The sequence below is a fragment of the Cimex lectularius genome, unplaced genomic scaffold (genome assembly GCF_000648675.2).
Source record: "Cimex lectularius strain Harlan isolate CLEC.00 unplaced genomic scaffold, Clec_2.1 scaffold252, whole genome shotgun sequence".
Classification (NCBI taxonomy): domain Eukaryota; kingdom Metazoa; phylum Arthropoda; class Insecta; order Hemiptera; family Cimicidae; genus Cimex; species Cimex lectularius.
The window spans coordinates 233,288-247,335 of record NW_019392777.1 but is presented as its reverse complement, the minus strand read 5'-3'; the positions used below and the strand labels follow the sequence as shown (position 1 = coordinate 247,335).

The 14,048-nt window shown below is 40.3% G+C and overlaps 1 protein-coding gene across 21 annotated transcripts in view; it reads right to left on the bottom strand.

Annotated features, from left to right (window-relative positions):
* The window catches only part of LOC106670817 (coiled-coil domain-containing protein CG32809), an 80,956-nt gene that overhangs the window by 56,717 nt on the left and 10,191 nt on the right, over positions 1-14,048 (bottom strand). For 19 of the 21 annotated variants that reach the window (XR_002910446.1, XR_002910447.1, XR_002910449.1 and 16 more), the window contains one exon: positions 3,906-3,965. Coding sequence is in view for 17 of the 21 variants with exons in the window: in XM_014401428.2 (XP_014256914.1) it covers positions 3,906-3,965 (60 nt within the window). In the remaining 4 variants the exon portion in view is untranslated. Of the gene's footprint in view, positions 1-3,905; positions 3,966-9,883; positions 10,173-12,974; positions 13,059-14,048 lie in introns of those variants that run through there. The other 2 variants (XM_024227698.1, XM_024227702.1) reach the window with 2 other exon arrangements.

The window sequence follows — 14,048 nt, the reverse complement described above, 5'->3', positions numbered from 1 at the left end:
TAATTGAGGGTCAAAGTGGTAGTTTATATTCCGCCATTGTCCCTCTCACGCGGTACATTCACGATAATAAATACATTCACTTTCAACAAACCCCACGGATTCCAACAAGAGCATAACCCAAGCGCGTGCAAAATCCCATAACATAGCAAAACGTAAACTTATTAGTGCAATAGTATTTGGGGCCAAAGTTAATATTTCGAGTTCAGAGTGGACTGTATTTGCTTATTTGTTTTAACTTACAATCTTCTGTCTTTAGATTTTTTTCATTTTTTTTTTTTTTTAATATTACTGGGATGTTCCTCTTAAAATGTAAGGCATTTATTTCCATATTTAATTTTCTAAGCATTCCGTACAGTTGGTAATACCAGTTAAATTTAGTCTGCATTTTATGTGATGATTCACTTCAAATTTACGATTTTTTTGTCACTCTTTAGTATTCATATTAACTATTTTTATTACCTATTTTAAAACAAATTTAAGTATAATATAGGTAGAGTGATGTATATTACATGCTGTCCTAATAATCCAAAAGGGGGGTAAGTTTAAGTATGCTTTTTAAATATTATTTAGATACCCAACATTCCATTGAGAGGACTTCCAAGGAGGAGGAAAAAACTTCCCAAAAAAAGGAATTTTAAAATTGGCAAAATTATTTATCGCAGCGATAAGATCTAGTTATGTCCCTGTCTGGAAAGTTTCCGAGATCGCCATGATATTAAAACCACCGCAGTATCATCCTACCGGTCCCGTCTCATTGCTTACTTTTATCTCAAAATTATTCGAAATAGTTTTTCTAAAAATACTGGGAACCCCTCTATGAAAATGCGAATGTTATACCAAGCCACCATGATTCAGGGCCAAGCACTCGACCATTGATCAGATACATCAATGAATTATTTATGTTATACAGAAAGCTTTGGAAAATCGCAATCCATTGACAAGGTTTGGCACTAACGTTAAAAAAAAAGCTACTCACTTTAAAAAAAATTCAAAGCAATATTTTGAACTTCTGTCCTCCTACCAACCCGGAAAGACTGTTTCACGTTAAGCAACAAGAAGAATGCTCTGATTTGTTAGAGGTTAAAACTGGCCTACCACAAGGCAGCATCCTAGGTCCCGTGCTATACTTGCTATATACAAGATTCTGGACAAATACTTGAAAGTTCAAACCAAACCCAAAATTCAGTAATATAAATTTCACAAATAGAAAATTAAACAAGCCGATCATCATCATTGGTAAAGTATTTTCATAAATTCGGTTAAATATTTAGGCATGGCAATAGATAAAAAATTATATTGGTGAAAACAAATCAAAAAGAAAAGGAAAGAACTTGATATATCAGTAGAAAATAAAATCATAATTTATAACCACATATTAAAACCTATATGTCCGTACGGTATAATAATAAAAACCAGGCTATGTGGATACTAAGGACTTAACCACCATTCTCGAGTTGAAAGGATCTCAAAACCCAGAAATCAACACTGGACAGTGGAGAGAGTTGAAAGTAAAGGTCTTCTTACATATGTGGTAGGCATGGACGATGCATCGGGTCTCTAAACAACCTAAAACTTTTGGTTTTGCGATGATAACTCTAAGGGTCGTTAGAAAAAGTAAAAACTGATGCTGAGGGTGCTTCAAGCAAACCTCCAGCACAATAAAGCAGCTGTAGGTATACAGATGGACCCGAAACAAATGAAGCAATCAAACTCATTAGAGAAGTACAAGCTCGGTCTTTCAAGCTGAAATGTCATCAACTCTTGTGTCTTCGGATAGCCGAGCAGCTATTTAAGGATTAGTATGTAAAAAAAATCACCTCAAAATTTTTCAGTACATCTAAAGTATCCAAAATCTGGGGAAACACAGCCTTGGGTACCAGGACACAAAGGAATTTTGGATAACGTAAAGGCAGACACTGGTCAGAGGAGGATCTGCAAGACATAAGCCCTGAAACTATTTTTGGGATGACGAAGACAAACAGAATCTTCCATTACAAAATGGATCTAAAAAGGCAAAAACTGCAGTGCACAAACACTACAGGTACACACACATAGACCTCATCAAGACTGGCAAAACTCATTGCTACGTTAGAGGAGTGATAGAAAACATTTACACAACGCATATTCAATGATGACCTTGTAGGTTATGCAATGAGGAGGAAATAGATACATCATCTTCATCACCCAAATTGATTGTGAAGCACAATGGCACATAAACAGGGATATAAAGAAAAAAACCTCAATGGCCTAGGACTTGTTTAGAAAAGGGTCGAGTCGATTATCCGAACTAAGGATCTAGGAGAGTACACTACACCAGAAAGCGGTTGTCCTCGGAAGAAATAACCCCCCACTTCATCATCAGGTTTGGCGGATATAGTGAGAAAAGGAATTTCAGGCTGAAGGCACAGGCAAGGAAGGAATGAACGCAGTTGTACTGGAGAGGAAGTTGTCCCCCTGTATAGAAGGATAAGGTTAGAAGGGTGGTTTTATGGGGGGTACAGATAATCTGATGGAGATCTTTCTGGGAAGATAGCTGACAGAGGAACCAAGCAAGTATTGCTTGCACTAGGAAAGGGTACTTCAAATCGTTGAGATCATTCACGTGGACCTCCTTGAGGAGCCGAAGACGTTCAAGCTCACCCACAATAAACCATAACCAAACTGGAAGAGAATAACGGGGAAAACTAGAGTTTAATCTTACTAAACGGACGGAAGGTGGAGAACCAGCTTAAGGAAATCTGGGTGGGATGTGGCTTTCTGGTCCAGGACAATCCCAAGATCCTTGTGGGAAAGAATTTAGAAGGGAACTGCATGACCCAATAGCCTGGGACTTTTCTACGACATAAGCCTATTTTCCTATTATCCATCGTCATCATGGAATATAACTTTGGAGGTGTGTAAAAGAAGCAATAAAACAGTTCAAAAATAAAATGATGCTCCTTGGTAATAGCGAGATACACTGCACAGAACATCCCGCACCTTGACGGTATGCCTATTAGCACTATCAAAACCAACCGAACATTTAAACCAGATGCTAGCTACAGTCAGCACTGAGAGTAAGACTGAATAGGACAAAGCCTTTGAGTTTCTTCAGCATAAAAATTGTGTGATGCCATGAGTACACTTTGACCTAAAAAAAAGTCATTTCTACATTTTCCACAACATCTACAACAGATTTCGATTTCCATCGCCTGCAACCAACTGCTGATACCGAATTTTACTTACAAAATTGGGTTTTTCACAGCATCAAGTCATACCAAAAATAAAAAAAAAGGGAGGAATAATACCGCTCTGTTGTAATCAAAGCTAGGTAATTAAAGGGAGAGCATTGACTAGTGATTTCTCCATATATTGCCGTTATTTGGGAACCGTCTGATGAGATGGTAAGAATCGCGCTTTATAGCTTTTTAGTTAATTAGATTTCTAATAGTAATGGATACACGCCATAAGCACGTTCGAGAGGGAAGGTTAAACAACCTGACACTCACCCCCTTAAGTAATGAAGACAACCACCCCCGAGGTAAAGAAGATGAGGGTTGCGGATATTCAAGCGAGGGTTGACAGAAAAGAGGAAAATATTCTTTAAGAATTAGACATCACCTTTCATCTCGTCCTTGGTTCCGTCGAGTCGGCAAAGCTGGTACCGGTACGTTGAACTCCGCGACACCCCGTCGAAAAATCAATAATCGGGGGTGAGGAGGGTGAGAGAACTGCTGCCCTCCAGCTTGAGTAAGGTTATAGGCATTGACGGGGTGGGGACGGCAGTTCAGCCACAACGACGTAAGGGGGTAGCAATTTCCCCCATTGATGGAGAAGCGTAGGTGTAGCGAACGTGTGCGGACCCATCGATATAAAACCGAAGGGAAACACGGCCGATAAATTAAAAGACGTAATGAAAAGCTTACCACTTGTGTCAGCGGACGAGGTAGACCTTCCTCCTTTCCCATCTCCACTCCATTCCTCCTCTGTAACAAAAAAAATTGAAACTATAAATTCTGACCAAAAGCAGATTAAAAATTAAATTTAATCGAACTTTAATTAGTATGTCTGATTATGATAAGAGTAATCTTTTACATAAATATGGTTTGGAACAGCATTTCACGGCAAAAAAATCTTGTTGGAAGCGCATAAGCTCAAAATTTGGTTAATCCGGTTTTTTTTCTTTGAAGTCGAATGGATAGAAGATTCTGGGTTGCAAGACAGAATACCGAAACCATCAGTGGAATGATGGTGTTTAAAAGTCAACAGGATAAATGGTACACAGAATGGGACCCAGAATACTTCTGTGACGCCGGGCTTGTCTTATGTCTAAACATTCGGTAATGATAAAGGGGACAAACTGGCAAGAATCTGCGAGACCATAGGCCCAGAACCTACACTTGGGATAACACGACAAAAAAGAAAAAAAGGACAGGTGGACCAGCACCGGAGGTGTCAGGCACATTAATGATTAAAGAACACTCATCAAACCTGGGGAACACATTGCTACTCCTCGAGGTCAAAGGTGACAACCTACACAACTCGGTAATACTCAATGATGACCCTGTAGGTTACAAAACGAAGAGAAAGAAACTACCACCCGTTTGATCTCGGTGCCTAGGTCTTCTGCACCTCGATCTTAATAGATCTATTGTGCTCCCCTGTTTTTATAACTCACTGGCCATTTTCAGGTTGTTAATCAGCCGTCCATTGTTTTGGCAGCGGCTCCAGTATAGGATCTTGCTTGCGGTTTTTTCTGTCCTAGTTGCAAAAACCTACACCTACACCTTCACAGAAACATAGAATGTGTTCTGCAGCCTCTTCCTGGCAGATATTCACAGTGTTTCTTCTGTCTATATTTCCATATCAGGGGCATGTGCTTTCTTAAGTGGCAGTGTCAAGTCAGGAGGCCGCCAACCAGAATCTTGGTTATGGTTGCCTTTCAGTAATTCCTTTTTAAGTTTTGCGTATGGTCCTTCTATGAATCTCTTCGCGTGCCTCCTGGTATTGTTCCTCCAGGTTTTGAACTCAATAAGGATCCATTTTAAGATGTATCCTTTTTTTGGCAGAAGGTTAAGCCACATTAGGGTTCAGGGGACCCAGAGAGGCCATGTTCGCCTTGGCCAACATGTCAACCTTTTCGTTGCCTCTACGCCCCGAGTATCCATGACCCATGCCAGGTCATCATTAGTGTCACTGACGTCTGGGCCTCCATGCAGTTCCAAACACTCTTTGCCTTCACCAAGCATGAGGCTTTTAGTTCTGCCTGACTGTCCGAGAAGACGGCTATCTTTCGGAAATGTATCCCTAGCCTTTTATGGAAAACTGTAGCATATTTACCTAAGTTTACTAACAGTTCGGTCTTTGGGTTCATCCCGAAGGCTCCAACTCCCGTGCCCATGTCGGTTTTGGAGGCGTCAGTATACCAGCAGGAGTTTACCGGTGTACAATGGAGACCTAGCCTGGGATACGAAGAAAAAGATTTTGGTCCTAAAAGTCTTAGTAGTTGACAAAACCTTCTGCTGAGTTGTTGGCTCTTATGTCTTGCATGGGGATCACGTCAGAGTCTAGGTATAATCCGAAGTATCTGACTATAAATGCATACAGGAGAAATTTTTTTCTTGTTCAGTCTTTCCTCCACTTTTTGCATGATAATCATGCATTGATGATCTCAAGGTAAACTTTGATGTTGCAGGTCTCTTCGATGGATTAGGGTTATAAGATGGAACTGCATCATCCGCGTAGGTGGTTTTGATGGTGTCGATGTAGGAAAATCAGCAGGATGAATGGTACAGGATATGACCAAGATTGTTACTTCATGGCCGGGCTTGTATTGGTCTTATATTTGAGTTAGCCGCACCTAACTCTGAACCGGTCACCAGGTTTCCGGGCTAAGGTGAGTTGGTAAAAAGCTTTAAGCTTTTTCAGGATGCCTTTGGTGCCTGACATCAAAACCTGGGCCACACCCAAATGTTTTTTGTTCTCTTGAGAAAAAGAAATGGTCGAATAGTGAAATGATGAGGATGAAGGTATGGTCTTGAAGAAAAAAGCCAATTTATTTGTTACTGCCAAGCTTTTGACCTATTTTAAGGTCAACATCAGGGCAAAACAATTTTAAATTGGCCAAATATTTAACTTTTTTACGGGCGATCTCAAATTTCCTTGAAGACCGACACAGTCCTAACACTGCCAAGGATTGAAATTAATATAAAATTTAAACAGTACAAATGTGCATGACGTCAACGTTGTGAGTAGAAGAAAAGAAAACCTTGGAATTGCACAAGTTCAAACTTGCGCAATCAGCATTTATTTTGCTATGTTGACAATGTGCATAAACTTGCAAAATACCCGAGCCATGTCCAGATATGGTAACGGTGCTGGATGAAGGTGTTGATAAAATATTCACCAAATTGATATTATTTAAGAAAAATGCCCGTTGAGCTTAAAGTCAACAGTCGAATGGTTTAAGCTATCAAAGCGTTCAACTTAACCGAACAGCTTTTGGAACTTTTTTCATAACGAGGTACTTCTCCCGCCGCCCTCTGTCAAGGGCTTAGCCAATTAGCATATTTTCCATTCCTAGACGTCGTTCCAGATGTCATTTGTCGGAGGTTCGAACACAATTTTACGATCCATTCAATTTTTTTTCTCCAGAAGGCTTACTGTTGTATTTAATCTTCCTAAAATGTCACCTTTGTCATCTTGGGTCATATTATTCTTTCAAGTTTATATATTTTTCATATCATATTCGCATTGCGGTTGGTATTATTCCTTTTTTTTTTAATTTGGCGTGACTCAGGTTAATTTACACACTCTATTGTGTAACTCTAATTATCCTGAAGTCGAGGTTTTTGTAGTCGTCGTCGTCGTCGTGATCGTGGCATCGTCGATTTTTCCAAAACCTGGCCTTGGACCACTTTTTACGCTACTATCCTTTACATTTTTCAAACGTGTGATAGTCATGGTAGTTTTTCACGTTGTTGTTCGCGTTGTTGCGGTGTCGTCGTCGCCGTCGTTGTTGTGGTCGCGACATCGCCGATTTTGTCAAAATCTCTCCTTGGCCCAGTTTTCAATTACAATCCCTTATATTTTTTTTCTAAACGCGTGTACATCATCTATGACATTGTTTTAACTGAGCGCGGTTGTTGAGTTATCTTCGTCGTTGTTGAAGTAGTTTCGTTGTCGTCGGTGTCAATTCACCCAAAATCTGGTCTTGGCCCACTTTTTACGCTACTATCCTTTACATTTTTCAAACGTGTGATAGTCCTCGCTGTTTTTGTTCAAGTTGTTGTTGTTGTCGTCGTCTAGTCGTTGTTGTTGTTCGCGTTGTTGTTGTCACGTCGAAAATCCGGCCTTGGCCCACTTTTTACCTACTATCCTTTATATTTTTCGAACGTGTGATAGTCCTCGTTGTTTTCGTTCGCGTGGTTGTGGCTGTTGTTGTCGAAGTCTATTCGTTGTTCTTGTCGTAGTCTAGTCGTTGTTCTTGTTGTTCTTGTCACGTCGAAAATCCGGCCTTGGCCCACTTTTACACCACTATCCTTTATATTTTTCGAACGTGTGATAGTCCTCGTTGTTTTCGTTCGCGTGGTTGTGGCTGTTGTTGTCGTAGTCTAGTCGTTGTTCTTGTTGTTCGCGTTGTTGTTGTCATGTCGAAATCGATTTAACCCAAAATTCGTCCTTGGCCACTTTCTACACTGCTGTCCTTTATATTTTTTCTAAACGTGTGATCAACGTCGTTGTTTTTGACGTCGTCGTTGTTGTTGTCACGTCGACGTCTTTATCCCAAAATCCGACCTTACCCCTTTATATTTTTCTAAACGTGTGATAGTCATATTTTTGTTCGCGTTGTTGTGGTGTTGTCACGTCGAAAATCCGGCCTTGGCCCACTTTTTACACTCCTATCCTTTATATTTTTCGAACGTGTTACAGTCTTCGTTGTTTTCGTTCGCGTGGTTGTTGTTGTTGTTGTAGTCTGATCGTTGTTCTTGTTGTTCGCGTTGTTGTTGTCACGTCGAAATCGGTTTAACCCAAAATCCGTCCTTGGCCCACTTTCTACACTGCTGTCCTTCATATTTTTTCTAAACGTGTGATTAACGTTGTTGTTTTTCACGTCGTTGTTGTTCGAGTGGTTGTTGTTGTCTAGTCATCGTCGCTGTTGTTCGCGTTGTTGTCACGTCGACGTCGATTTATCCCAAAATCCGTCCTTGGCCCACTTTCTACACTGCTGTCCTTTATATTTTTTCTAAACGTGTGATAAACGTCGTTGTTTTTCACGTCGTTGTTGTTCGAGTGGTTGTTGTTGTCTAGTCGTCGTCGCTGTTGTTCGCGTTGTCGTCACGTCGACGACGATTTATCATAAAATCCGTCCTTGGCCCACTTTCTACACTGCTGTCCTTCATATTTTTTCTAAACGTGTGATTAACGTTGTTGTTTTTGACGTCGTTGTTGTTCGAGTGGTTGTTGTTGTTGTCACGACGACGGATTTATCTCAAAATCCGACCTTGCCCCTTGATATTTTTCTAAACGTGTGATAGTCATATTTTTCTTCCTGTTGTTGTGGTGTTGTTGTCACGTCGAAAATCCGGCCTTGACCCACATTTTACACTACTATCCTTTATATTTTTCTAAACGTGTGATCGTCGTGGTTGTTTTTCACGTTGTTGTTTTTCGAGTTATGATCTCGTTGTTGATGTAGTTTCGTGGTCGTCGTAGTCGTTTTCTCCGTGGTTGTTTTTCACCTTGTTGTTGTTGTTCGAATGGTTGTTGTCTCGTCGACGTTGTTCGCGTTGTTGTGGTCACGCCATCGTCGATTCCCCAAAATCTGGCCTTCGCCCACTTTTTACACGACGATCCCTTATATTTTTCTTAACGTCGGTTGCTGTAGTTTTTCTCGGAGTTGAGGTCGTGTTTAATTTATGTGGCTCGCAGTTATTTCTGATCTGATCTTCTCACTATGTGACCGAGACCCAGATAATTATCTAGGATCGTTTATCTTTCAAACACTCAAGTCGTCGTTGTTTGATAGGCGACAAGGTCGTTATATTTTTGTTTTTGTTACTTTTCTGGTTGACTAGACCCAATTAATTTTCCACGCTCGTTTCTGTTTGATTTGCAATTTGCCGTTCGGACATGCCAAGCCGATACCTTTTTTGTTGTTGTTTTGAATTTTTTTTACAAACGAACACGACCAACAGACTTATTAAAGCCGAATATTTTGTACATATACGTGATTTAAAAAATAAAATATTGGTCATTAGGTTAAAGGGAAAAACAATCATGGAAATCAAACGTGTTTCTTTTATATACAGGGTGTCGTGCCTCTCGCCCTGGGCCACTTGTTGCTGGCTTTAAGCAATTAAATAATAAATAAATATTGAATTTTTTTAAAATAATGTTTCAATGGCAGCGAACATTATAGACCATCCAAATTCATATTTGAAATAAAGAGGGAGAGACACGTTGGTGTATTTATACAAATTATAGGATTTATATACAGGGTCCGTAAGGGTCGGGGTGAGTTTTTTTGTTGGATGGGTGAAACGATACCACATGGTCTCTCGACCAATTTGTGAATTTTGGGAAAGGCGATTGTCCAAAGCTAAACTGGTCGTATTTTTGGTTTTCAAAAATTTACTGTAAGAAGGTTTGATTGGCATGTTTCCGGTTCGTGTGGTAACCACTAGGAGTTGTGGGTTTCCGTGGGCTTTTTTTTTTGCATTTTCTGATCAGGCTCTTCATCAGGGTCGGCATCGATGGTTTTGTGTCTATCTCTTAGGGTGAAGGAGTGGATTGTAGAAAGAGAAAATAAATAACTTAAAAAAAAGCGTATTTTCCATTTAATGTAAGACGTAAGGAGGAAGGATCGTCGGTCGCAAAGCTGTAAATTCACGTTAATATTTACCGTTATTCTGCCTGGTAGGGCTTCCGTTACAGCATTGACTGCATTTGGAGCACATGAGGACGGGAGGGCCATGTACCGACAGCTTCTGCCCTCCTTGCTCTCCCTCAGGTCGATTCGGCGCCGGGACGGGGGAGGTCACGGCGCAATCGCCCGCGCCCGTCCACGACCGCACCCCCCGGGCTAAGGACGGTGAAAGGGGTAAAAACGGGGTGGTCACCACTGTCCTCAGGTGGAAGGTACGGAAGAGTGGACCAAGGGTCGGAAGAACCCGCCAAGGACGAAGCACATATCAACAATAAAAAAATATAAATATTGCTCTGTCATTATCGGCTGATCAAGAGTCCATGTATAATGACCTGACTCCTGAAAGGGCATCCTCACACGTTTAACAGGCCATGCGAGGATGACACAAAAACACTTTATTGGGCCAATGTAGAGAAAGGTTGTTCGATGTGTCACAGTTAATGGAACGATGCCATTCCTGAGCCCCAAAAGAGTCCATGTATAAGGATCTGACACAAGGACACTGTCTTTTGGGCTAATGCAGAGAAAAGTTGCTCGATGTGTCCGCAGGTGGACAGTACGGAAGAATTGGCCAAGGGTCGGAAGAACCCGCCAAGAACGAAACAGATATCAACAATCAAAACCTATAAAAGTTGGTCTGTAATCAGATGATCCCACGATAGAATATCTGAACCAACAGCGTTTCATTTCTTGAAAAATTCTATGACCATGTAGACGGAATCGCGAAGGGTGCCTTTCTATACACTACCAGATCTATGAAAGATATGATTGTCTGGGTGATACCACAACTTCAGTTTTATCTTAAAGTTCTGTGTAATGACCTAGCTGTTTATAGCCCCTGAAGCACCTTCATCGCAAGTGGGACGGACAGCCTGAGGTCTGACTCCGGTGTTTTAGCACCGGAGATGGGTGATTCTCAAAGCCATATTATTTTAATAAATTTAATTTTTAGCTTTAACCTTACACTATTTCCAACAAAAACTTAACCTTGTCTAACCCTTCTCTGATCTATCACTACCTAAACTAACCTGTCATTAATCCTAGCATAACCCTAACCCTGTCCCTTACGGATCTTTATTTTCCAACTTCCACAACTTCCTCCACACTCCAGAGTACTCTTTATTCCTCGGGGTAATTTGGGTTAAACCCCTCCATTCGCGCTAATAAATTACATCCACTCACCAGCAGTCTTCCTCCTCACTACCATAGGGTACTTGATGATATTTCTCGGAGTAATTATGGATAACTCCCTTTATGCAATAATCCAAGCTGCCATCAGGATAATTGTTGTCATTTTTTTATAACAGTCGAGAGGTGTTAATTGAATACATTGAAAAATTACTATGTCCGATATCATGTGGATGTCATAGATTTTTTCCTACACGGAAAAATACGTCTCGTCATAACCCACGTTGTCGCCATAATGATCATTGCGATTTTTTTTTATCAGCTTGACAAACATTGAAATAGAGAGTAAACAGCATCACATTCATCCCATAGCATGAAATGATTTATATATTATTAGGGATCATGACCATTTAATATCATCATTAGGTGAGGGTGTTTCATGATATTTTTATCGATCGTCCAAATCTATTCCAATTGTCCTGTCGATGATGGTGACCAACTATAGTAGTGTGAAGGAATGCAGGTGTGTGGATGTAATTTATTACCGCGAATGGGGGCATATCCCCAATTACCACGAGGAATATAGAGTACAATGGGGGTAGTGTGGAGGAAGTGTGGATGTAATTTATTAGCGCGAATAGAGGGGGTTATCCCAAATTACCACGAGGAATAATGAGTACTCTGGAGTGTGGATGTAATTTATTAGCGCTTATAGAGGGGATTATCCCGAATTACCACGAGGAATAATGAGTACTTTGGAGTGTGGATGTAATTTATTAGCGCGAAAGGGTGCATATCCCCATCACCACGAGGAACATAGAGATCAATGAGGGTAGTGTGAAGGAAGTGTGGATATAATTTATTAGCGCGAATAAAGGGGATTACACCAAATTACCACGAGGAATAATGAGTACTCTGGAGTGTGGAAGTAATTTATTAAAATAAAAATGATAATAAAGAATATGATCAGTTAAAAAAGAGGAGCACATTAAGAGGGTTACGACCGATGCTTTTAACAAACTTTTCAGAGAGAGAAACCTTGTGAATTGACCGAGGGGTTAAACAATAAAGTGATGAAGGTTAAAACAAAGAAACCTAACTCCGAATTAAAGCCCACAATAATGAAAACTAAGAAACAAAAGAGGAAGCAGAAGGAAAAAAAACATGAACATCCAGATAAGGCCCAGCACTGAAGACGGCGAGAAGCGCGTCTGACAGGCATAATAATCGGAAACGACGGAACTATGGATCAAAACCAAATGACTGCACTAAAGACAACGGTCAATACTGATAATATGTGACAGCACTGATCGTCATAATGAGAACGTAGGCTTCCGCGAAACGTAACCCCATTTGAGCCGGTGTCCGGAGGATGGTCAAGCGAGACGAGTCGAGCCGGAAGTTGATTGTTTAGTTTAATTTTTTATATTTAACATTTGAAAGGCAGTTAATTGACTGAGTATAAGGGAAAAGTTTTTTGTGTTTTTTTTTCAGTTTGAGGGGGTGTGGGTTTTACAGTTAGGGATGGTTTTATAGTTTTATTTCAATATAATTTAGTACTTTTTTAAAGGGGAAACAAGATAGGCCCATTTTTGGATATATTGTTTGTTGTCATCATTGGGAAGTTCGGCGGAAAGGGGTTGTTCGCCGGCTAATGTAATCTCACCCCTTGGGGGTTGTGAGCCCTGTGCCGGCCGTCCTGTAAATTCCGACCGGAGTCTGGTTTATTAATCGGGCGAAGTGGAGCGAGTGCAGACGGACCCCCACGGGGGTTGATGGACCTGAGGGAAAGGCGAGGGGGTGGGACAGGGTGTGGCGTGACCCTCTGACCTACATACGACTCCTGCTGAGGAGGTGACCGAGGGGGGAAAACAGTCAAATTGGGGTGGGAAAATTAAAATAAGCTGGCAGTGGGAAAAAGACAAGTGGCAAAACTCACCCAGGGAGACGCACTGACGCAAAACGAACATGACATCGGTGTCGAGTTTTGGTGAAAACAAAAAACAAAATTTAAATTTTTTTAATCTACCCGTATTTATTGTACATTTTTCTTTTTATTGTATTCCTTTTTTTAATTTTTTAAGGCACGAGTAAAAGCACTACATTTTACAAAAAAAAACCCTAAGAACTTTCCTTGACCGTGTTGTAGACACGACTGGAACACTTGTTGCCTCCCGCGGCACGAGTGCGCCGCCTCTGATGATGGGCGTGGCGGACGCAAGGGATCGCCGTTAGGGGGACAAATTAAAAAAAAATATATATATATAAATATTTTTTTTAAAAATACAAAGCCAAAAAGTCCAGCCCAGGGTGGGAAAAAAGCCTCCAAAACCATTTTGGACTATCGTTTAAAAACGAAGATTCAAATATCAAAATGAGCCGGTAAGATGTCGGTGTTTTTTTATGTTGTAGTCTTAAAAGGTCTTTTTGAAAATAATCCGACTTTTATGAACTTTAAGCTCCGTTCCGACAACCCCCGCCCCTCGACGACGAGGGTGGAAAAATCGAAAGAAAAAATCCACCACAACCCACCACCGACAAAAACGTGTGGGAAATATTACTTTATCAGTTGAGTGTAATAAAGTTTTCAAATACCGTAAGATTTTACAAAGAAAAGGTAGAACAAATGAATTAACGAACGATAAAAATTATTAATTTATCATTTAATAAACAAAAGATGGAAGGAACTGACAAAAGAGCGAGTGAAATTATCAAATGATGATAATGAACGAACGAATTATAGAGTTGATCGAATGATTGAAAAACCAATGGAGCAAAAAAAGAACAAACGAACCACAAAAATTATTAATTTATCATTAAATAAACAAAAGATGGAAGGAACTGGCAAAAGAGCGATTGAAATTATCAATGAACTGATAATGAACGAACGAATTATAGAGTTGATCGAATGATTGAAGAACCGATGGAGAACAAAAGAACAAACGAATAAATTAACGAACCATAAAAATTATTAATTTATCATTTAATAAACAAAAGATGGAAGCAACTCACG